This window comes from Glycine max, chromosome 8, assembly GCF_000004515.6.
Source record: "Glycine max cultivar Williams 82 chromosome 8, Glycine_max_v4.0, whole genome shotgun sequence".
In the NCBI taxonomy this organism is placed as follows: domain Eukaryota; kingdom Viridiplantae; phylum Streptophyta; class Magnoliopsida; order Fabales; family Fabaceae; genus Glycine; species Glycine max.
Genome location: NC_038244.2, coordinates 17,356,426 through 17,383,089, shown reverse-complemented (window position 1 = coordinate 17,383,089; position 26,664 = coordinate 17,356,426). Strand labels below are relative to the sequence as shown.

Sequence of the window (26,664 nt, the reverse complement as noted above, 5' to 3'; positions counted from 1 at the left end):
TTCATGATAAGGATAATTTTAGAAAAAATTATAAATTTATTATTATTAAATAAATCAATCACTTTTTTAATGGAACGATTTAAATAATTGGATCTTTTATATATTAACGAAGGGAGTATTCAATGAGTAATAAAATAAATTCACATGTTAACTTAAGTCACCGCAAACTGATACACCTTAAGAGCAAATAGGTTGAAAACTTGAAATAATTCAAAGTGTGTGTGAGCCTTTTCTTTGGTTTAAAATACATTTCTTCATTTCTTGCCTCTCGTTTTTTTTTTAAGTTTCGTCTTTTGTTAGTTCTTTTTTAACTTAATAATGTAGTTTTTTTAAAAAACTGAATAGTGTTATCACCAACTTATTGATAATGTCACTTATAGTGTTAATTTTAATTGATATAACAAATATATAATTAAACTATATTAGATTAGTTGATCTGTTCACGAACGTCTATGGAGAGAAATAACATTGGCGTGTGCGTTTGACGAGATTCGTGGGAACGTACGTTGGGCGACGTGTCTCTTTCGGGGTTCGCATCAAGGAATATCCTATGTGCGTTAGGTAGTAAGTGGGGCCAGGGATTCTAGCAATCGTTGGATGATATGGTGACGGTGATGCTTTTGATGGAAATGTCAACGGTGTATGATCGATGGTTCCAGTGTGCGCAATAGCAGAGGATTGTGACTTGTTTAGATGAGTAATTAGTAGGTGAGAGAATATCGTGGAGGAACGGCTTTATTGACAATACGTAACAATAACATGTGTTGAATGGCGTGCAAAGCATCCTATCCCATCGGATAACAATCCTTTTCTTTCATTTTTTTATTTTATTTATTTATTTTAATACTATAATTTTGGCGTAGGCATTTCACAAAATAAATGCTTTTTCATATATCTAAATATATTAATAAATACATATTTTAATTTATAATTTATATTATAGTTAAATTTATAATAAATAATTTTGAATATATAAAAAATATGTTTGAATGTACTGAAAAATAGCTTAAGTTATAATATAAGATTTATTATTATTTATATATTTGTTTTAAAAATATATATTGAAGATTCTAAATGTAAAGATAAAATATGGTAGATTGAGAGGGATTAATAATTTAAAATATCAAATATATAAATAAATATAAAAAATAATAATTTTGGATAGTTGACAGAAAATTCTTTTAGCTTGTTCTGATAAGAGTGTGAAAAGTCACACCTAGAAAGTAAATATATATATATATATATATATATATATATATATTAAAATTCCTATTTAAAAATTAAAAATAATCAAACTCTTACTGACCACCAACTTGTTTATTCTAATTTATAGTATAAAAGTATATTATTTATTTCATACTTAATCAACTGGATTAAAGTTTATTGAAAACTTAATATCACCTACTTCTAAGTCATCATAATTTTTTTTAGATGAACTTAGGTGTTTTATAGTAAAAAATAGTTAGTAACAAGTCTTTTAAATTACTGAAATATATTAAAGAATCAATCTCTCTTAATAAATATTTTTTAATATTCATGTATATGAAGATTGAATCCTTGATAACATATATTTACGAAATATAATTATTTATCAATGTATATTGTTGGTCGGGCCATTTTAATTTTATATAATATTGTATATTTTTTTAAATTGTATTATTTAAAATTAATATGTGTTAATAACATTTTCCCATTTTAATGAATAATATTTTGTATAAAATAATATTATATTTAAATTTATATTATTTATCTTGAAATATGTATTGTAAAATATATTTTAAGTATAACTTTATACTTATTTAATTTTATTATTTATCTGTTGATAATATTAAGATTAATTTTCCTATTAACATATCAAATTCATCTAATTTTGATTCATACATTATCAAAACTTAATTAAATTATGATTAAGTTCAAATAAGTTACCAACCAAATATCTGAATCAATTATAAATAAAGAAAAAATAAATTTAATTTGTTCTAAAATACCTATAACATAGAGATATCACATATGTAATTAAGTTTTGTTCACTTTAGAGGGAAGCCACTAACTAATGAGACCTAAGCCATGCAACCCATGGAGACCCTAGTTAATCTAACACGTGTAAATCTTACCCCAATAAAAAAGCCTTTTCTTATTTATAATCTCATTAGCCTTTAGTATGCAACTCATGTTCTTGTGAGGTGTCTCTGTTGAGGTGTATGTGCTTTTCGTGTTAGATGTTATTTTCCTCCTTTGTGTTCCTGACATATTAGGGATGGTGTAAGTTATTTCGTTATGTGAGGATACATTATTGTGACCCGTGGGGTGTCTGCTTAGTAAAAAGTACAATGACCCTATAAGATCTTTAGTATTGTATTGGGCTTAGATGTATTAGCTCACTAGCCCCTTTTAGTGTTTTTGGTTTGGTGGTAGAAAACCATGGTGAGTGCAAAATCATGGTAAGTTCACTACAAAAACAACTATTTGTTGTTTTAAAAAATCATGGTGAGTTCAACCCACCACCAATCCAACCACGCTCACAAAAGCTTTTTGTATTCCAAAGTTAGTTTGCCAAGGGCTTGTTGTGTGATTGATTGGGAAAGGATAATCATTGAGGTCGATATGTACGAGCTTGGTTTGTCACCGGTTAGCCTATCCATGACGATCTTCAACCACTCAAATGTTAAAGTCTTGTGGGCATAAGTAGTTGTTTATGGCTCAACCTTTTGAAAGTAGGTCTCTTTGGAGGTTGGCCTCCTCAAGATGATCTAGAGCCCTTAAGTGCCAGGCATTTATGGTTATGGGTGTAAATACTTGTCTTGGGGCTTTGTCTTTTTAAAGGTTGGCCTCATTAGGATTGTTCATAGCTTGTCAAGTACTAAGCCTTTGTATATGTATGTATTTGTCTAAGAGCTTGTCCTTTTAAACTCTCAAGATAATCCATGAACCCTCTAGTGCTAAGCTTTTGTAGGTGTAGGATAGGCCTACAGTCAAGCATCAGGTGGACACAAATGAAAGGCCCAAAAGAAGAATTGTCACTCCACGACACTTAACAGACTATGTTTGAATTTAGGGCAATATGCTAGTTTAATCTCTTGGAAAATGCTTATCAATTAGTTAGTGCTTGTTGTAGTGGAATAGTGCTAGCTTATCCTTTCTGTTAGTAGTGGGTTAGTGGAGCATTTCTTAGTTAATATGTTTTTCACTCCCTATATATTTAACCTTTGGTTGGGCAATAAGGCAAGCAGAAATTTGGCAAACTTCCTTACTTGGTTCTAATATTTCTACTAGCTTTTTCTCCCTGTACGCATCATCTTGGTGCTTTTATTGACGATCACAGAATCGACCTGCTCTAAGTCCAACATGGACTGCATTGAGGATGCCATTGCTCGCTTATCCAACAAGTTGGAGGACCTTTTTCAGAAGGTTACCCGTTTGGAGACAAGCTCGCATTCGCCGACATCATCCATAGTCAATCACAATTCACTTCACATATCAACTTCCTCTCTTCGTATGAAATTGGAAGTGTCGTGGTTTGATGGATTAGACCTCTTTGGGTGAATCTTCAGGATCAACCAATTCTTTGTTTATCACGACACACCAGAACCCAACCGCCTCACAATTGTTTCCTTCTATATGGAAGGATCGGCCCTCGCGTGGTTTCAATGGATGTCACGGAACGACCAACTTTCATCGTGGACTGATTTTTTACAAGTGTTGGAGACCCGATTTGCCCCTTCCCGATATGAGGGTCCTATCGGTACCTTATTCAAGCTCACACATAAGGGTACAATCACTGAGTATCTCTTTGAATTCGAATCTCTTGCCAATCTTATCGTTGAATTCTTACTTAGTTATTTTGTTTCTGGATTGGCACTGGAAATCCAAAAGGAGGTCCAAGCCTTGCAACCTTTGACTATGGTGCAGGCTACGACCCTGACCCATCTCCAGGAAGAAAAGATAGATGACTCCTGCCAGCCCCTTTGACGATGTTCAACAATACTTCTTCCTCTAGGTTCGCCTCTTCCTCAGGCCTCTCCTTCACCACTAGCACCTGGCCTCTTGTCGATGCCGCCAAAACCTCCTTCCATCCCATTCAAATGATTGTCGATGGAAGAACTCGCCCTTCATCGGGAGAAAGGTCTGTGTTTTAACTACGATGAGAAATTTAGCCGCGACCACATTGTAGAGGATGATGGCAGTTCTCCCCAGGATTTGCTTCTCTCTATAGAGGTTGGAGATGAAGCATAGGGTACTGAACCCTTCCCGACCCAAATTAGCTTGCATGCGCTTTCGGGCCACATGGCTCCTGAGACCTTATGATTATTGGGCCAGCTAAAAGGTCAACAGGTGTGGATATTAATTGATGGGGGTAGTACCCACAATTTTATCCAAGAAAGTTTAGTTCTAGCATTGGGGCTACCTACACAACCCACTCAACCTTTACGGGTCATGGTGAGCAATTGGCACGAGCTCGAGTACCATCAGTGGTGCAGAGACATCGCTCTTCAGGTTCAGGACCAACAATTCTTAGTCAATTTCCATGTTCTTCCGCTATGTGGTGTTGATCTTGTCCTCGGAGTGGAATGGTTATAATCATTGGGTCCAGTCCTAACGGACTACAATGACCTTACCACGGAATTCCTTCTCGACGGCATAGTTGTTGAGTTGAAAGGTGAACGTGAAGGCACTATAAAATCAATCACGACTCATCATCTACGTTGACTTGTTCGAACTCATAGAGCTAGTGAGTTCTTTCATCTTCGCATTGAGCCTCCTTCAACCCAAAATTCCAAGTTGCAACATCCAGTACCTAAAATAGGAACTCTGATTCAGCAATTCCAACATTTATTTCAGGTCCCAACATCATTACCCCCGTCCTGCAACACAAATCACGTAATTCATCTTCGACCAAACTCAGAACCCGTGAATGTCAGGCCGTATCGCTATCATTATTTCTAGAAACATGAAATTGAACTCCAGGTGGATTCTATGTTGAAGAATGGAGTTATCAGACCAAGCACGAGCCCCTTCTCCTCTCTGGTCTTACTGGTGAGAAAACGCGACGGGTCTTGGCATTTTTGTGTCGATTATCGAGCTCTTAACACCATCATCATCAAGGATAGGTTCCTAATTCCCATGATGGATGAATTTTTGGATGAATTGGGGGGAGAACAGTGGTTCTTGAAGCTTGACTTGCTTCAAGGGTACCATCAAATATTGATGAAGGAGGAGGATATCAGCAAAATGGCGTTTCACACTCATCACAGGCATTACAAGTTTCGTGTAATGCCCTTTGGCTTGTGTAATGCCCCGTCCTTGTTCCAAGCTACAATGAATGACACCTTCAGGCCTTATTTGTGCAAGTTCGTCATTGTGTGATATCCTTATTTATAGCAAGACATTGTTTGACCATCTCCAACACCTATGACAAACATTTTGTGTTCTGGAATAGGACCAGTTTTTCCTCAAAATGTCCAAATGCTCATTCGCGCAATCCCATATTGAGTACTTGGGCCACCTAGTATCGATGCGTGGTGTTGAACCTGTTCAGGATAAAAACCAGGCGATTCAACAGTGGCCCATCCCATGATCATTTAGGGCCTTCTGCGGGTTTTTGAGCCTTGTCGATTTTTACCGCTGCTTTATCAAAGGGTATGCAACAATGGCGGCCCACTTGACTCATCTATTGACAACTCCTCAATTGGTTTGGTCAATCGAAGCTCAAACCGCTTTTCAGCAGCTGAAAGATGTCGTGAGTTCTGTGCCAACCTTACAACTCCCGAATTTCTCTCTGTCGTTCATGGTCGAGACCTATGCGTCGGGTACAGGGATAAGAGCTATCCTATCTCAGTCAGGTCACCCTATCACATTTTTTAGCAAGCAATTTTGTATAAGGCTTTGTCTAGCATCCGCGTATGTGCGAGAATTGGTTGCAATTACAATCGTCGTCAAGGAATGGCGGCAATATCTTCTGAGCCATTCCTTCATCATTTTGACGGATCATCATAGTCTGAATGAGCTTAAGAGTCAGACTATCCAAACTCCAGAGCAACAATTGTATCTTGCTCACCTTCTCAATTATGACTATACCATTTAGTATAGATCAGGCAAATCAAATACAGTGACAAATGCCTTGTCTCGAGCTTCTAAAGATTCACATGGCTTATTATTTGTCCTTTCAGTACCCCATTTCGCTTTTCTGGACCAACTCAAACCCGAGCTGGCTATTCACCCTGAGTTCATTGAACTCAAATGGAATATCAGAGGTAACTCGACAAGCATGTCTAATTATATTGTTACTCAAGATTTTATTTTATACAAGAACCGCATTTGGTTGCCCAATGGCCTCAACTTTATCCTGTCATTGTTGATGGAGTTCCATACGTCACCTACGGGAGGGCACATGGGAATCAAGAAAACTTTGCCGCGCTTGGGGGAGAATTTTGTTTGGGACACTATATGTAACGACATTTGACAGTTCATTGCTTCTTACCTTGACTGTCAACATACCAAATATGAAGCACGGAAACCCACAGGACTACTTTATCATTTACTAGCTCCGACCATGGGAAGACCTTTCATTGGACTTCATTGTGGGTTTTCCTTCTTATCATGGAAACACTATCATTTGGGTGGTAGTTGATAGGTTTTCAAAAGGCATTCACCTCGGCATGTTGGCTTCAAACTTTACGGCCCAGACTGTTGCCTTGTTGTTCATGGATATGGTGGGCAAAATTCATGGCATGCCCTGAAGTCTCGTGTCTAACAGAGACTCATTATCTGTGAGTAAATTTTGGCAAGAACTCTTTCGATTGAGTGGAACAAAATTGCGAATGAGTTTAGCATACCATCCCCAATCAGATGGCCAGACCAAGGTCATAAACACAGTTATTGAACAATATTTATGTGCGTTCGTTCACCATAAACTTGCAACTTGGGGCAAATTCCTGGTGTGGGCCGAATGGTCCTACAACACATTAGTCCATTCAGCAATTGGAGTTTCACCCTTCGAAGTCACCTCTAGAAGAAAGCCGCCCAGTATTCCCCAATACCTTACGGGCTCTTCACCAGTTGCGGTGGTGGATGATATGTTAACGAGCAGGGAAGCTATTTTTGTTAGTTTGCGAAAGAAACTCCTGAAAGTGCAAGCTCAAATAAAGACCATAGCAGACAATCACATGAGGGATGTTAATTTCGAGCCAGGATAGTGGGTCATGGTCAAGCTCAGACCTTACCGTCAACTTTCAGTTACCCGAACCTTTTATTCGAAACTTGTCAAAAGATTATATGGTCTGTTTAAGATTTTATCTCGTATTGGCAAGGTAGCTTATAAATTACAGCTTCTAGAGAATTCACAAATTCATCCTGTTTTTCACTATCTTGTACTCAAACCATTTTATAAAACACCTTCGAACAAGGATGGGCCTATAGCCTTACCACCTTAGGTTTGTGATCACCAACCCGTCATTTCACCTCTCACGATTGTTGACACCCGTTGGGATGATTTGAAGGGTGAGCCTCATTTGATGGTGCTAGTGCAGTGGGAAGGGTTGCATCCTAAGGACACCTCTTGGGAGGTTTGGACCAATTTAAAAGCAGATTTCCACCTTGAGGACAAGGTGTTGCCAGATGGTGTGGGGATTGATAGGCCCACAGTCAAGCATCAGGTGGGCACAAGTGAAAGGCCCAAAAGAAGAATTGTCACTCCACGGCACTTAACAGACTATGTCTGAATTCAGAGCAATATGCTAGTTCAATCTTTTGGAAAAATGCTTATCAGTTAGTTAATGCTTGTTGTAGTGGAATAGTGCTAGCTTATCCTTTCTGTTAGTAGTGGGTTAGTGGAGCATTTCTTAGTTGTTGTTCTGATTTTCACTCCCTATATATGTAACCTTTGGTTGAGCAATAAGGCAAGCAAAAATTTGACAAACTTCGTTACCTGGGTTCTGAGATTTCTACTAGCTCTCTCTCCTTGTATGCATCCGTGTAAGACTTAACAAAAGAGCTAAGTATGGAAGAGACCAAAAAGAGGATTCAATCTTGAAGCACCAATGAACAATTGCTTGTTGGCAAAGTCTATGAATACATTAGAGGTGTCAAGCCTACTGTTAGTTGGTGTTCTGTTATATGGAACCTAGCAATCCCCCCTAAGATGTCTTTCATTCTGTGGCTTGCTAAAAGGAACCGGCTGTTTATTCTTGACAAAGTTGTTTTTTTGAACAAGGGTTCCCTTTGCCCTTTATGTTCAAATGAGGCTGAGTCAAATGCTCATTTGTTCTTTTCTTGCAAGAAATCTCTCCAAGTTTGGGCTCACATTCGTGATTTGGCTCCTTTCCGCAGGCGTTTCACTTCTTTACAGCGCATTACTTACTCTTTAATTAGGGGCAGATCCACATCAGGTGTTCAAGAAAAATTACGTTGTCTGGCTATAGCAATTACAGTCTACTGCATCTGGCTGTCTAGGAACAAGCTGATTTTTGAAGATTATCAATTTTCTGTAATAGAGGTTATTAGAAAGATTAAGTTTCTTATGTATAGACAAACGCACCTGTTGCATTTGTTTTAGCATCTTGATATATGTCTTCTTGTATTAGGGAGACTTTTGATTTTCTCTAGTTGCGGAGTATGTCCCGTTTATTGTTGTATCATTTAAATTTAATATAATTTACATTTTTCCAAAAAAAAAAAAACTTATCCTTTCATAAGTCGGTTTCCTAAGATGATTTAAGTTCAATTATTACTCTTTGAAAAAGTTTATCGAAGAATCACTAGAAATAGTTTAGTTATTGATTATTAACATACTAACACTCATTTTGACACATGCCACCTAACAACTATATACAAATAATAAAGACAACCATAATCAAGATAGGGTAGAAGTTTTTTGTTTAAAAAATGTTGAATTACTCTATGAAAAAACTTGTAAAGGGATACAAGTAACATATAAAGCAATTATATTCGCGACATGACATTAATTAATCAAACTCCACCGGACACATACCATTTAAGTGTGTATTTGTTCTTTTGTTGGAAAAGCTCCAAGCATATATGTTGGAGGAAAAATAACAGTTTTTTTACTTTTCACATGCCGATGGATTAAAACGGTAAAACAAACACACACATATAATGTCTATGAATCGTTATTTTCTTGTTGCCTTGGACGTTTGAGTGTGTTTTACTCCGGATAGTAGTAGTTGATAGAAATCCATCAGCGGATTGGTCCAGTACAGCACAGCTAAAGTTACGTTCAGTTTTGGATCACGAATCTCTACTTTCATCCACACACTTTTTTCCCATTCCATCCTTTTATGCTTTCCAAAACCAGGCTGCATCCTTCTGCTGCAAGAATTTATACCCTTAATTTCCGCTTTTTGGGGACAGGTGCAGGCACTAGCTAGAGGATAAAAAGGAGGGTTTATACTAATAAACAAATAAATGAAAAGAAAATAGGAAAGAAAAAGAAGAATCTCGTAAGTTGTTACTTGGAATATTAATGAAAGCTTGGTATTATTATCGATATATTTTTTAAATGCTTGATGTGAGGATATAAGTTGGGGAGAAAAGTAGCAATTGATTTAGGGCCTGTTTGGGTGTAAGTTTCTCTAGAAGTACTTCTAGAAGAAGAAAATAAGAAGAAAAAAATAAAATGAGATTCTCCATTAGTTAAAATGAGTTTTCCATTAACTAATTTGTAGATGTCATCTCATCTTTTAGAGAAGTTATATTGGTGAGTTTCTAAAAATGAATTCATGGAGAGCTTATTTTTGCTTATGAAAAAACTCATCTCATCTTTTTTTTTTCTTCTTTTAGAAGTGCTTCTAAAGAAGTTTACCCAAACACATCCTTACAGTACAGCCTTCCATGCACTTGGAGCGCACTAGAGAAATTTCCATAAAGTAGCTATTATTGCCATTGCACTTGACTCTTGTTACTTAATTAAGGCATTATAATTTCTAATTAGAGTTATTAACTGGTACAGGTTCTTTACGGAGTACTAAATTTTTTTTGTTACAGAGAATCATGGTAACCATGTGGTTCTGAAGATATGCTGATGATGAAAGAATTATTTTAAACCATAGATTAGATATTATTAATTCAGTTGCGCCTCACTATACTGTCGGCTAATCCGAAGCACCTTAATTTCCCTATCTGGAATGGGTCATGCTATGTGCCCTTCCCATGCACGGACAGTCTTAACAAATATAATAAATATTTATCACATGAGTTCTGAATTTTGTTAGAATACCATCTTATTAATCTCTCTCTACTTACTTCGTAGGGTAAGTATTGATTTTTTTATATATATTTTAAAAATATTAAATATATTTAACTTTTTATACAATACTTTCCTTGTAAAATATTAAGAAAATCTGTATGAAAAATTATAAAAAAAGTATAACATTAGTCATATTTATACATTATTATTATATCACAAGTCTCGAGATCGATCTTTATTTTTAACATGAAAATGTTTTTTATTCTTTTTTATGACTAGTAATTTTATTATTACAGGTTAATTTGTATGTATTACTAATGTTATAAATTTTAAATTATTTTTTTACATGCAATTTTGTTAATAAACTTTATTTTTCATGCATTGTTAGTATAAAAGTTATCATAAACATAACTTTAAAATAGTACTAGTATAAAGATAAACAAAAGTTGTCATATGACAATAAATAATTAAATGACAGAGTTCATCAATATATTTTAATTTTAGCTGTTTTCATGTTTGAATCTCATAAATCTTAGAATTGAGGTTCAAAAGACTTTAGCGAAACCTTAGAGTTATGTGAACTTAGAATGATCTGGGGAGTCACTTTTATTCGTTGAATGTGATTGAAACCAAAGCTCCAAGACCTAATCATCATATGTTGGAAAATGTCATCACACCTAAAGTTAGAGACCCAATTGTCTTATAATGGATGGCTCACTCACTATATCCGGATGGTCTAATTATAATTAGTATTAATCACAATTGTTATTTTTTTTTCTTCAACATTTATCGTCTCATGCATATTTGTTTCTATTTTTTTTTTGAAAAGCCAACAAAACTGTCATTAATTAATTCATATGAATCTTTAAAAATATTTGTTTTTATTTGGTTTTATAATTAGGATTTGTGCCATAATGTTTATATACAGTTGTGCAACAAAGTTAAAGTTTTAAAAATATTAAATCTTAAATAAATTTTTTCCGTGAGTTTACTTATAAAAAAATAAAATAAAAAAGTAAATAAATCAATTTCTTTTACAATTTTTTTATGTTTAAAACAAAAGATAAAACAAGGCAGAAAAAGGAAACTAAACACGACTCCTAGAGACACCGAGAGTGTCAATTAGAAATTCAGAATACTGAATTGAAGGACAAGAATCTCAGATCTTGAAGTTCTTTTACAAATCGACATTAACTTATGTATTTCAATTTTTTGAAAAATTAAATGAAAGAAAATTTTATAAAAACTAAAGTACATACTGAATTTAATTGGTAAGAAAAATACTATATTGACAGTGTAAATTATTTAGATTATCAATTAATTAGTAACCAGTTAATATGATTTTTAAGATAATTATAATAAAAAAAATTGGTTTAGTAGAGAAGAAGAAAAAAATAAAAGAAAAGTCACTAGTTCAATATCTTGTTAACAAAAATTAACAATATTAACGATTAATATCCACCAATATAAAAACCAACTAACTTGACAAAATGACAGTTTTATAATGAGATGATAGGAAAAAAAGTCAATAGACCATTTATTTTAAACAAAAGTTAATTTATTTTTTTATAAGTGTTAGTAAAAAAAATACACATACCATGTCCAAATAAGTATATTTCTTTTGAAGCGTAGTCTGCGTAATCTGGCATAAACACACAGACACACAAATGATTGGCATCTGAGTTGAAGAAGAAGAAGAAAATGTGCACCACATGGAGTTGAGCCAGTTCTACCCGCAAGCATGACCCCTTGCCATAGTTTGGATGGATGCTCGCACTTCTTCCATTTGCAGGTCCTTTTATATTTATTATTTCATTTTCTTCTTACTACTCTCATGTTCTCATTGATCAGATGTTTTTTGAATCAGGAGATTGGAAAATGATGAGTTATCCAGCTATTAGCACTTACTTCAGTGCTCTTAAGCTTCTGTGAAGGAGTCTATACAGAAAAATGATGCAAAACCGGTGAAGGGATAATTCAATCAAAGCATGGCCTTTTATCCACTGTAGCTTTCAAGCTTGGCCCAAATGCTCCAACCAATTATGCATTGGAAGGATCAGTTGCTATCGCCGGAGCTGCAGTGCAGTGGCTTAGAGACAGCCTTGGCATCATTTCTAGTGCTTCAGAGATAGAGGAGATGGCATTACAGGTTGAATCCACTGTTGGGGTTTGGATTGTTTGCTCCATGGTGGCGTGAGGATGCTCGCGGGGTTTGTATTGGAATAACAAGGTTTACAAGCAAAGCTCACATTGCTCGAGCTGTGCTCGAGAGCATGTGTTTCCAAGTGAAAGATGTCTTGGATTCAATGCATAAAGATTCAGGAGAAAGTGAATCCCAAAAGAAGTTGTTGCTTAGAGTGGATGGTGGGGCAGCTGTAAACAACCTGCTGATGCAGATTCAGGTTTGGACTAATTGCATATTATTTTCTATGGATCTTTTTTTTTTAAATTTTTGTTAATGATCATGTTACTTTTTCCCTGACAATAACATTCATTATATGATTTCTGGTTAGTTATGCTTCTTTACTGTTAATAGTTACTGAAGTGTTCATGTTCATAGGTTGATGCAAAACCTTTTTTACTTTTCACATAACTGATAAATTTTTGTTAATAATGTTCTACAGGCAGATTTGGTGGGATGTCCAATAATTAGACCTGCTGACATAGAGACAACAGCACTTGGAGCAGCCTATGCTGCAGGATTAGCTATTGGGATTTGGAAAGAAGATTATGTTTTCAATACTGAGGAGAAGTTGAAGAATGCTAATGTTTTCCGCCCCTTAATGACTGAGGAATTAAGGAAAAAGAAAGTGGACTCTTGGTGCAAAGCTGTTAGTAAAACTTTCGACTTAGCTGATCTTGCTCTTTGATGGTCTTTTAACATTTCCTTTTTTTTTTTTAATGTCTTTTATTTCTGGGTATACCTTTTTTTTAGCCTTACTAAAATGTAGGAAATACCTATGTGAACTCAAACAAATTTGACATTATGTTTCTGTACTGTTCTTTCTTTTCCTTATGTTTTGGAGAAGAAAAAAAAGCACTGCATAAAATGGAAGAATTACATGAGTGGGGAGTTTCTTATTGATTTTTTCGATATTGATCTACGAGAATACTGGTACAGAGTACTATCTTGCAATGACAGATAATGATACATTTCCTGAAAAACTTTTACTTGAACACAAAGTCCCCGCAACTCACCATTGACACCACAGTACATCTACCATACAACCAATTGAGTATTGTTATTGAGTGACAGTATGTCAGACTTTTGCTTTTTAAGTCGAAGATGCGCTTGTGGTTATTTATATTTGATATCTCAATTCTATCAAGAGAAATCACAATACATTGAATAGGCAGAAAGTCTAATTTTAATGGACAAAATGTACACAGCACGGTGTTATACGTTGTTATTGGTTGTTTTCTAACATGAAGTTTCATTGAATCCAAGGGCGCCTACTGCTTAACCACGAATCCAAGGGACCCTCTTGTATTGTTCCACTGAAATAGTTATTAACTGAAATGAGATCAATGTCTACTCTTGTATTGTCACAGTTATGGGAAATTCTCTTTCGGATAATTGAACGTCATTTTACATGCATTTAATATACATTTTTCTCCTCTAATCCTTATAATCTTCCGACCATTCAGAAAATTGAAAAAACAATATACAAGCAATATTTTTAATTATTATCAATGAAGGTTTTCTAAGAATGGATTGGGTTATTAATAAAACACCTCTTATTACTTGAGTAATTGTGCAGCAAACAGTAAGGGAACATTCCACCCAAATGATTACGAGAGAGATCAATGTTTAGTTATTAATCCATGTTGGTAGGAAAGAAAGCTGAAACAGTTCTCTTGTGTGTATTTATACTACAATTGGGTCAATCCACAAGGTACAACACAAGTGACTAGTAGCTAGTATCCTTTAAGCATATGACAAAATTCTCTTGGGATTTAAATCTTGCATCTCTCATGTATCCTCATCTCCCAAAACATTTGAAAAGACTAAAATACTTTAACACCTCCCTTAGACTAATCGTAGCCCTAAGATCCGTGATGGCACCTCCCTCAAAAGCATACTTGGGTCGCCATGAAACATGTTTCACGTGCAATGACTGTGACCTTGTCTTCCACATTGCATCACCTCTTTCATCCTCTCGTGACAACAACAACCTCATCCTCCATTGCGCAAACCCTTGTACCCTCATGACAACGTGCCATCACCTTCCCCTTCCTTCCTTTACGCGCCACCATTTATGGGTTTGGATGGGTTGAGTTTTTGGTGTGGAGATGAACATTTGTGGAACAATAAATCTGAAATAATCATTTCAAAATAGTTTTAGAGTACTTTATTTTAGAATGATCATTTTGAAAAGGTAATTTTTATCTTTCGAAATAACTTTTTCAAATTAATTTTGGAACACTTATTTTTATTTTGGAATTGATTATTCAAAATGTAATTTTTACCTTTCAGAATGATCATTTTAGAATAATTTTGTATCACTGTATTTCAGAATGATCATTCGAGAGTCTTTCTTACCTTTAGGAATTCCTGATAAAAAAGTTATTTTTGTCTACTCATAAAATGAGAGGTGCAAGATAAAAGTTGGGAGGTGTAGAATTCAAATGGCAGTTCTCTTGTGTTCGTTCATATTCAGCTTGTCCAATTTTTTTTTTCTTCCTAGAGGAAGAAGTCATGTCATCAGTCTTGGGCCTGGACCCTGTTTATGTCCCCAAAAAGAAAATAAGGTCAACGAATATTTTTTATATTAACGAATAAAGTGAACGAGTCTGTTTAGCCATCTTTTTAAAAAGAAATTAAATATTTTATTAAGTTAAAATTAACTTATTATTTTAGTTTTTTTATAATTCTCATTTAATTTTTATTGAAGTCAAAATGTATAATTTTAGTTTATAACTAAAGATTAAAGCTATGTTTGTGTTACTGTTTGAAAGGTCTCCAACATACATTTGGAGCAAAAAATACAAATAAGATGTTTCTCACGGCACATTTCCAACATACATTTAGGAATTATAAACGGCCACTAGTTCATGTTATATAGTATTTATTTTCTTTGCCATGAATATTTGCAGAGAAGTTTAATACATTAAATTTTGGTCGTCTTCTTTTCTTTTTATACTATATTTTGATAAAATCATTCTTTTACAGCTTTATGAAAAAAGTTTTTTAGGAATTTTTTTTTTCCTTCAAAAATAAGGCCCTCTTTATTTATATTCTGGACATACTAGGACCACTTAAGCTCATGCAAGTAAATAAAGTAGATATATTGGTCTAAATCTATATAACCATAGTCCAATGTCACTTACAACTTGAGAACCTTCCCATCACACACCAAGACCCACGTACGTAGGTGTAAAGCATGAAATTATCAATGCAAATTATTAATAACGGATACTAAAATGGTGTTTGAAGAAAAACAATTTAACACTGAGAAAGTTTGACACAAAATTATGTTTTTTATGGTGATGGTTAAAGGTTTTTTAAGGAGATTTTTCTATCACCTATCAACTTTGACAAACTGATCCAAGTGTTTCTCTAGCAAATTTTAAGTTTGTAGGGTGATTGAGTAAGAATTTTGGTTTGATTTTAGAGCTTTTAGTGAACATATTAAGATTTAGCTTCTTTTTTATGTATTTGTTTTTGTTATTTGACTGATTTTGCATTATCGAACCCTGCTGAGAATCTTGAAGATGTAGTTTTCGTTAAGGACTTCTTGTGCTATTTAATATATTTTTAATTGCAGATAAAAAAAAATTTAATAACGGATACTACAAATTAAGGAATTTCCCTTTGAAATACCTCCCATGCATTGCTTTAGTTCAATGTACGTCATGTGAAGTAACAGTCATGCATTTGGAATTATAGGGAGTTTGCACACTGTGGTAGCTTTTATATGGATTCGGGTGGTTCCAGCTAATGGTTTATTGTTGTTTATGCATATTATTTGCTTTTTAATTGTTGTAATTTGGCTCTGGCCCTGTTCTTGCTCCGTGTCCCTAACTATATTGGTTATTCACGAATTATGGTTCAATGGCAATTCATTTGTGAATAACCTTTTAGTTGGTGGTTTCTTTGGACCTGTGTATATGTAGCAATGCTTGTAACAGGGGCCTTTTCTGTATTTGCTTGGTACATCTGGTACCGGTTTAATATTATATATATATATATATATATATATATATATATATATAAATTATTTTTGTCGAAAAAAAAATAAAATCTTATAAGTAAGTCTATCATGCTTCGGATAAATAACTCCCTTTGATTCTATCACTTCTTTCTGCTCTTGCAAACGCTAGTATAAGCCTCAAAGTCTATAGATATCACATTGGAGTTTGACTTGTAGAATATTGTCTAAAATTCTTGATTTTGTTATCAATATTCCCTGGCTGGTACGGGATAATTAAATTTTTAAAAAGGAGGTTTTGTAATAGATCTTTTTTTTTGTTTTTTCAGAAATTGTTTTAACCCCGTCAGAAAATATTAGACTAATTTAATTCTTGAGATTTTTTGTACTTTTTCTTTATAAAAAATTTCCAATTTTTATAATTGATAAAGTAAAAAATTATGGCTTTTGTTTAGCATTATTACCTACTATTGCTCCCTCAAGATATCAACAAAACTCCGCATATAGTAAAAATAACATTACATAGACTAAATAATAACTTAATCTCAGTCTCACTATAAAAACACATATATTACAGAATAAGTAAATAAAAATTGTGAGACCTTATAAGATTGGGTTGTCATATTGTAGTTTTATAGTATACTCTAGTTTTTGTTGAGCCTTAATTATGTGTAGCCATGCTTGTATTACCATTTTCTGTCATCATATTATATGCAGAAAAAAAAGCTTAGGTTATTCTTCATGGCTTCACCTTGAAAAACTTTAGAAAGTAGTGCTAGAAAGATGCTTTACCAAGAGTTTATATGTTTAATTAACAAGCGTACGCAATTCAAATAAAAAAAAAAATTTCGTCGCCTTATCCTTAAATGTTAATCCTTCGTTCGTTCTAATTCCACTAAAATCCAAACACGCATGATTTCATGCGTTGTCCTAGACACCCTCCACTACTTGTACCCAAAGCAAGAGCCATAAACTAAAAGCATGTGATAAAAAAATAACAAGTATATATGAAACTGGTTCATGTTCATCAAATTGGCTATAATTATTTATATTTATTCACATCAATCTAGTTGTTTGTTTGGCAAAAATGTAATTGAAAATATTAAATTGAATGAGAGTCTCTTGGTTAGTTAACACAGCACTCCACATTTTCCTAGTTACCCAGTCTCCTTTAGTAATCATAGTGCCCTCCACATATGGCTCTTATGATTGAATGTTCCCTTGGCATGATTCACATACTCTGAATGGAAGTGAAAACGATGCTTTTCTATAAGTGCCCCTTTTGACTACAAAAAAGAAGAGTGCTGTTAATTAATTGTGTCAATTTCATGAATATTTCGGGTATTATTTTGGCTTATGAATCATAATACGTTGCTCACTTAATTTAAGCAATGGCAAAAGTTTCTCAAAGTGGGACATCGATCGGAAAATTCGAACAAACATATCAAATTGTCTGAAGGTTGTGAATTGTACACATCTACACGTGATCGATGTTCAATTAAACATCATATTCATATAAAATTATGCATATAGCTACTGATAGGTAAGTTGATTCACAACATGCAGTATTCAGATAAATACAGAGCAGCTTATTCTCAATTATTCTTTGTTCAGTTTGCTTAATTTGCGTTAATAAATTTAATGAAGCATATATTCTTGCACGTCCTTTCTTGATGATGAAGTGTTTTGGAGTAAAACAGTACAAAGTCTTTCAAAAAAAAAAAAAGAGAGTACAAAGTCTAAAGTCTAATTAAATCGCGATCTTCTGTATGATATTATTTTTCAATAATACACAAAATTAATTTATGAAACGCAGGTAAAAAGACCAAGTCACATCTCCCTACCCCTTCTCTAAGGGGCTTCACACTCTGGGAGTTCCTTCTGCTTGACCATTAAATACTTGAAATTACAAAGATATCATTTTAATTAAACTTAAATATATTTTTAGAATTGAGTGTTTTTTACTTTTCACTCTTGTAAAATTTTTTTAGTCTTTATAAATTATAGTTTTTTTTAAAAAATATTTTGTACAACACTTTAAACAATAAAAAAGCACTATCTAAATCCAATATTTAGGGGTACAAGTCATTAACTAAAAAAATATACAAAGTATATCAATTTGGAATTCATATTATCATCATTAGGTATATGTTTGGGTGAGGATTGACAAAATTAATTTTTGTTAAAATTGATTTTAAAGTAACGTCGTCTATGATTTGATATTTTTATTATAAAATCAAGTTATGAATAAAATTTAATGTAAATTTTTTAATTCAATATAAAAGTTACTCTAAATTGCTTAAATCAACCTTAAACTCAAAATTAATTTTAAAATCTTTTATAACATAAAAATTAAACAAATAAAAATTGATTTAAAATAAATTCTATAATGGGAAACCAAACTCACTTAGTTTCATAACGTAGTACAGTAACTAGTAAATTCCCTATGCGGAAATGCTTCATGCATAGTTATGTACACAAGTTAATGATAAAAAGCAGCTAGAAATGGAAGTGCTTAGTGCTTGCTACTACTAGTACTAGTTGAAAAATGAGAACAAGGGTGCAAAGGGAAGACTCATGTAAACAAAGATGTCAAAAAGGGACACAAGTCAGAAAAATCAAATCATCCAGCAAAGCAATCCAAGAGTAAAGCAAAGAAACTGCGATGAACCACCATACCAAGCCAAAAATTAAGAAACCTTGAGTTGAGACAACTTTTGTCCCCAATGTCAAAGTGCAATTCTTCACGCAAACTAAGGAAAAAGAAAATACACAGAAAGAGAAAGCAGCTGGCGAATTTACGCGCACAGATCACTAGATATACGCATAAATATACGGTAGTAATTCTATGTATTAAATACTTTATTTTTATTTATAAAAATGTCTTAATTAAAGTCTACTTTTAGAATGATGCAGGTGAGAAAAACAATCCATCAATATTTGTTAGTTTTTTCAGAGAGATAGTTTTGTAAAAAAGTACTCCATTAATTTAAAACATAGTTAATTTTTTTAAATCTTAATAAATTAATTAATTGAATCTTGCTAATAAAAATTAAAGGGAGATTATAATTTATAATAGTAAAAAAATAAAAGAAAGACAGAATCACAAGGCACATCAGGATTTCTGAGACTCTGACCAGAGAACTCAGACTCTGCCAACTACTGCTGCAAAAATAGTTTTCCTTTTCTTTCTCTCTTTGTTTCTTGTTTCAATGCTCCCCTGACCCCGCATGACTCATCATTCAATGCCATCTTAGCATCATTCATTGCCCTTTTTTCAAATTCAACCTGGACCACCGTTGATCTTCACCAATTTCACTCCTCGTTTATTTATTTCCCACCAAGTAAAACACACAGTAGTATAATTATATTAAAAAATATCTTTGCCATTTGTTATTATTATTGCACTACTAGGGGGAGACTTTTCATCAAGTCATCGTGTAACTTTAACAATCAATCATGCCCCTTTCTTTCACTGCATGTGCTTAAACTATAATGGATTCCTGTCTTTCTTTCTCTGTGAAATGTGAATTACTAATCAGTAGTAATTGAAATGAAATTTGAAATTTCCACTACAAAGCTTTCACGTGATTTTTGCGAGAAACTTGAATAATACTCACATTAAAAAGGTACTAGCATAACTTGATGATAATGAATTTTCACTTGCAATGATAAAAGAAAGTTACAAAGTTCCACTCATGAGAAAAGCCCCCTCGTTTTTCAAAAAAGCTGTGTTATTATGTTACTACTATGTAGTAGTAGCCAATGCTTTAATCCAACCTTTTCATTAGATACAGCACAGTAGCTAGCGACAACTTACATATAGTCAAAACCCAAAAGAGAGTGTGTGGTGTGTGGAAGTGGTAACTTACTCAAGGTTAAACTGTTTTCTTAGTAGTAGTTGTTATGTTTACTTAGTTTTAATCTTTACACATTTTATTGGTATAGTATCTTGTTAGTTTCATGTAAGATGATTTTATTTGAGTTAAATAAAATGATTATAATTAAAACTGATAAGATTATTCTTCTAAATATTCAATATATATAACTTTCTATTTAAAATTTAAATTCAAAATTATTGATTAACTTGAAACAATCAATACTAATTGATTCATATGTAGTGATGTTATATATAATTATTATAGTGAATTTTTTTTAACAAATACTAACCAGTGTACTTAGACATGGACTAAAGAAGTAAAATTGACCTTTTTTTTTATTGTGATACATAAATATGTGTTCTTCTATGATTTTATAATATGTTTTTTTAATTTCTCAACGTTGTATCTTTATTAAGATCCTTAAGAGACTGGTTAACAAGTTTTTATAGCAGTTTTATCTAATATAAACACAGAAAATCAAAATAAAAAACATATATATATATATATATATAGAGAGAGAGAGAGAGAGAGAGAGAGAGAGAGGGAGAGAGAGAGAGGGAGAGAGAGAGAGAGAGGGAGAGAGAGAGAGGGAGAGAGAGAGAGAGAGAGAGAGAGAGAGAGAGAGAGAGACTTCAAAAAATAATGAAGAAGTATTCTACTGAGGCTCAGCGTATATATCTGACATTTCCACCATACGCCACTGAATAAAGCAAAGCAAGCTTACATTAGCACATCCATCCCCAAAGAAAACCCTTTTCTCTCTTGTTATAAAAGGCTACATTTCATTCCTCTTTTCCCGCTTCCTTTCCTCTCCAATAACAGAAGCAATCGAGAACTGAGAACACAACAATCTCTCATCTCTCTCTCCCTCTCTCTGTGACATATTGATATGGCTGCTTCTGCTTCAAACTCAACCCTTCACTCACCCACCACTCCCAACACCACCTTCGTCCAAGCCGACCCTTCCAACTTCCGCGCCGTCGTTCAGAAACTCACCGGCGCCTCCGACGACCCCTCCGCCCCTAAACTCCCCCTCACTCTCCCCTCGCGCCTCGCGGCGGCGCAGTCCCACCACCGCCCCGCCGTCGGCGGCGAGGTGATCGGCCCAAAGAAGCCGAACTTCAAGCTCCACGAGCGTCGCAACGCCGCCGCGAAGAAGCTGGACCTCCCCATCGACAGAGCCATGAGCATGATGATGATGACGAGCCCTACGTCCTCGGTGGTTCGAAACAGAACACCAACAACGTTGGAGAGCATGAACATGATGATGATGATGATGGGCTCGCCGGTTTCCCCACTGGAGTTTGTGGCGCGTGGAAGTCCACGCACGCCCCACGAGGAGGAAGAAGAGAGAGCGATAGCGGAGAAAGGGTTCTACTTGCACCCTTCCCCTCGAGCTTCTCAACCTCCTGAGCTTTTGCCACTCTTCCCTTTGCATTCTCCCACTCACAACAACAACACCACCAATTCCTAATTAACCTTTTTTAATTATTTTATTTTTTGTGATGATTTGGTTTCTTTTTAATTTTACTGGTGCTATGGAATTAATTAACTAATTGTCAGTTTGATGATGTGTATTTATTATTTATGTATGTATGTATGTTGTGGAAGGAGAGTTTATGAATGTGAATGGTGACTGTTTTTGTGTTGATTCTACGTTAAGAAAGAAACTTTGGTTTAGCAGAACACAACAGATATTTTTGCCTTTCTTTTCTTCGTTTCTTAATGGCCTTTTTTCTTTTCTTTTTAACGTACACTATATGCTATGCCATGCCATCTTCAGAATTCAACAGTACTTGACTTTTTTGAAGCAATTACTGCTTCTGGTTGAATCCAAAAAATATACGGCTCAATAATGTACTCTAATAAGACAGACATACTATAAACTTGAAAATAGATGAATAAACAAAAAGTTTACTTATATCTACATTTAATTTACCAGCGGCGGGTGTATAATAGAAGAGATTCATCGTTTAAAATATGTCTCATTTAAATCGAATATCTTAATAATGTTTTAAACAGAAAAATAAATTAGGCATTAATTAAACCTAAAAAAATAAAAGAAAGTAGGCATTAAAAAAAGTTAGTTGCTTGACATACAATATTTGGAAATTTTCTTTTTGTAAATATAAAACTCATTAGAAAAAAGTTAGTTGCATGACATATAATCTTGTTAATGAATACTTGTCTCGAATCTTAACTTTTAACTTTCGATTTTTCTTCTTCTTTAGTACATTTACTTGTTAATTTCACTTATTTACATTACTTAATTTTGTCGACCATTAACGTAAATTGTTTCATAACTTAATATATAATTAGTGAACTCTCTTATAAGAGATCTAAAACACTTTCATGATGAACATTTTACTATAGCTATTTTTTTTGAAAGAATTACTATAGCTAATTACACCCTGTTTGTTTTTTTTCCTAAACTTAAACTAAGGTAAAATTGTTCCACTTTGAGGTAGTGTAGCAACAATAAATAAATAAAGTTCTTATCAGTTCATTTTCATCCCCAATATGGATATACTACTCTAAACTAATTTCATAGGAACAAGCTAGGTATAGGGTCTCTCGTTTTAGTTAGACTACACAATCATTACCAATGCCCATTTCACAATCATTGCACCACCGTGTCTTACGTAAGAATACAAAGGAAAATCTGTGTTCTTAATTTAATTATTAAGCAAATGATAATCGTGTTTTAGGTATTAATTAAGAAACTAAAAGAAGAATTTTTATTTATTAAGATATGTAAAATTATATTATTTATGAATTTTTAGTTTCTTATAATGTCAATATTAAATAATATTTTTTTCCTTTTAACTTATTAACCAATGTCTTAAAGATATTGATTGTTAATAAGACTCTAATTCTTTTGTATTCACAATATCTCGACAGATCAGTGACGATTAATTACTTTCATAGTTTCGTTGAAACGTAAATAAATGTTTAAAGACGCTTATCCGTAATACAAATTAAGAATGAGTGTGAAATTCACTTATGCTCTATAATTTAAGATAAAAAATCTTAATATTTCTGATATTGTTATTATATTCAGATAAACTTTTGTTTTCAGAAAACCTTATTTATGATCAAAATGTTGCTTGCAAGACTTTTAGCTGTGCGGTTGTTTTTAGAAAAATATCAATCAAGTCTTTCTGACATGAAAAAATTGTACATATATGCAAAATTCAAAGAACGTGTTTGATTTTGATATAAGAAGATGCACAATACAAAAGTTGAATTAAATAAGAATTATTATCGTCTCATATTAATAATTGGCTCTCCCCTCTACCAAAGAGAAATGATACAACATTTTTTACCTTTTTGTGTCGTATTATCCATTTTATACTATCTCTCTCTTCTATATGTCTCTCTTATTTATATTAATTGTTATATATTTATTATATGAATATAGTTTCTCTTATACCATCTATATACTGAAATTGTAGTTTTCTGAATCATGATGTTCAAATATTTCATCATATAATGTATGTTTTGTTAAAAAAGAATCTAACTTATACGTTGCTCAGAATGTAATAATATATATATATATATATATATATATATTATTTTTTCATTTTGATATTTGAGAATTCGTGCAGATAAGAAATCAAAGACGCCGATAATGGTGAAGCCTCGTTCATATATGTATGATGGTAATTTTCTGCAGCAGGATTATGTCGGTTTTTGCATCTGGGTAGGATTCTTTAGTCTGCATTTACTATATACTTTTGTAACAATTATTATAAAAACTTCTTACCCCATTGTCCAGAGGCTCTTCGCTGCGAAGGTATGGGAGAAGATATTGTACGCAGCCTTACCCTTACATATGCAATGAGGCTGTTTCCAGATTTGAACCCATGACTAACAAGTCACCAAGACACAACTTTACCGCTGCACCAAGGCTTGCCCTCTTTTGTAACAATTATTATGTTTACTATATTATGTACAAATACAAATAATCAAAATGCATACTTGTAAGTAATAAGTAACAGACAGTCATACACTCGCTTGAGTGGAAATGTGGAATTATTGTTTGGAGAGTTATATAAATTTAAATATAGTAATGGGTTAAATAAGTTAATCAATAATCACATGAAAATTTTTAAGAAAATATGTATATTTATCTTTTAATTTTCATCATTTAAATCCTCATAAAAAAATCATCATTTAAATGAGATATAAGGATGCATATTTATTATTCTTATTTTTTATAAATAAATAACTCAATGTTCCTACCCAAATAACTATGGTGTGCGCGCGTCTCTCTCCCTCTATCTATCTATCTATAAAGGTTATAACTTACAAGTTACAAGTACATATTTCCGTTTGAAAGTGATATCTTTGCTTCCACAAAATTTCTAATTATCGAATATTTCTGGTCACCTGCTTTTATCCATTGGGCTGGGAAACGCATAAGTTCTAATCTTTTGTTATGTATGCTAACACGATTTGGACGTGTTGATCTGATAATGAGATCAACTTAGACAAATGAACTTTTCTCTCTTCACTTGGATTATGATATACTATCCAACTCTAACAGAGAAAATAATCCTTGAACTGTATTCTTTTCCTGATTTTTTGGGTAGCTTTTCATAATTTAGGGTCCTACTTGTGATCAAATCAGCAGCAGGGTCTCAAAGATACATGCATTTAACCCTACTGATATTAATTCACCTTATATTATGTCACAGTTTGCTCTTCTCAGTCACATCAATTACAAAGTTGTTTCATCATAATTTTATGAATTCTATTTGTGCCTATGCATTTCTCTCAAACCAATTAGAGAGGAAGATGTAATTTCTCTAATTTAACTACAAATCGTGGTAGTTTTACTACGATTTCACTTCTTTTAAGTGAATAAATATATAAAAATAAGTAAATGTTATCCTGAGTTAAACCATCTTATCTCGAAACTAACTGTTTAACTACTATTTTTTTTTCTACATTATAAGTATTTTTCTTCCTCTTTCTCTAAGTTATCGGGATGGAATTTCATTTTCCCAATTACCTAGCAATTGCTTGGAAATTATTTTTGACACATTTTGACCTAGATGTTCAAAGCAGAGAATAGTCACAAGCAAATTTTGCTTAATTTAATGCAGCTAATTATCTAAGATGGGGAATTCAAAGATCTTTATTGAAACCATAAAGAATATGATATCTGTATGACATTTTTATTGCAATTGGAGGTTTTCATGTCACTAATTGGACAATACATATACTTTATTAAAATGATGATAACGAAATCATGTTCCACTTAGATTCTGTACAAATTTTGTACACACCGATTCATAATAATTTACTGCGAATTTTGTGGCTTTGTTAGTGATTGAACAATTAAACAAGCTCATCCCCCGGCATCCAACCAAAAAAAGAAGGTACATATCATCTAATGTGATATAAAATATTTTGAAGTAAATCACTCCAATAACTTTGGCCCTTTTTGATCCTCTCCTTTTCGACAAACAATGTTTAGAAAACCCACCATCCAAAAGTCATAAACTGATATGATTCACCATGATGACTATAATGATTGCTCTGCGTTTTCACCTTCAAGCTATTCTGCTATGCAGTGGTTATAACCCACTCAGATGTGATGTGCCTCAAGTTTATTTGACAAATTATTTAAATATCTTCACAATTCAAGTAGAGCTCTTCCCTAATGTGGTATTAGACTCCTGTCTAATCCAGAAAGAGCAAATGAAACCAATAGCATTTATTGTATTATTCACAATGGGGTTAACTATATACGTGACGTGACTGATTTGGTTAACTATCATAATCTTCACAATGGGGTTAAGTGTTGTTGAATTTTATTATGCAGTTGGTTTGGACCATGATTTGCTTCCCACATTGAGTCCATTAAAAAGACCTCATACCCTTGAGCTGCTTCACAAAACTAAACTTCATGTCTTTCTAGTTGTGGATAATATTCAACAAACATGCTCTGTATTTGGACTCCGATTGTTAACTCAAGAAAATGACTGAACGCTAAATGTTGCCACCACTTCTTAGTCATGCGTCAACCTTAAGTCATAATAATACTAATAACCACGAAATTTATTAGCCAGTTGATAACAAATACATAAATATTTTGAGCGTCGAGGTAAAAAGAAATAGCAATCAACACAACAAAAGAAATATTTTAAAGTTGTAATTATATTGAGGTACTAATAGCTAATTTTTAAAGATATGATACCACCATGGGCACCAAGATTGTTTCAGTAGACCGGCAATTTGAATTTTAGATATGTTAAATAATTAAAACAAAACTTTGTTACTTATAATAGTTTGACTTAAATAGAATTATCTTAAGAAAAGATATATGTAATTTATAAGAGAAAAAAGTTTACTATGATAATAACTAGATGGTAACCCGTGCTATGCACCGGATCTTTGTTATATGTTTAATTTTTTGAAT

At 33.2% G+C, this 26,664-nt stretch overlaps 2 protein-coding genes across 2 annotated transcripts; both read left to right on the top strand.

The window, feature by feature from the left end:
- The first annotated feature begins 11,854 nt into the window (after positions 1–11,854).
- On the top strand, positions 11,855–13,451 carry LOC100802686 (glycerol kinase). The gene is made up of 3 exons (XM_003533023.4): positions 11,855–11,993; positions 12,069–12,603; positions 12,826–13,451. The coding sequence occupies exons 2-3, from the start codon at positions 12,475–12,477 to the stop codon at positions 13,069–13,071; spliced, it is 375 nt and encodes a 124-aa protein (XP_003533071.2). The 5' UTR covers positions 11,855–11,993; positions 12,069–12,474; the 3' UTR covers positions 13,072–13,451.
- A 7,672-nt stretch (positions 13,452–21,123) lies between these two features.
- On the top strand, positions 21,124–21,708 carry LOC100802153 (VQ motif-containing protein 11). Its single transcript, XM_003533022.4, has one exon. It carries the CDS (start codon positions 21,124–21,126, stop codon positions 21,706–21,708), a length of 585 nt encoding a protein of 194 aa, XP_003533070.1.
- The last annotated feature ends 4,956 nt before the right edge of the window (positions 21,709–26,664 follow it).

Bases quoted from the DNA above. Each gene is read 5' to 3' on its own strand.
- LOC100802686 (XM_003533023.4), top strand. From the start codon at position 12,475: ATGTGTTTCCAAGTGAAAGATGTCTTGGATTCAATGCATAAAGATTCA. The intron at 12,604-12,825 runs GTTTGGACTAAT...AATGTTCTACAG, and splicing joins ACCTGCTGATGCAGATTCAG to GCAGATTTGGTGGGATGTCC.
- LOC100802153 (XM_003533022.4), top strand. From the start codon at position 21,124: ATGGCTGCTTCTGCTTCAAACTCAACCCTTCACTCACCCACCACTCCC.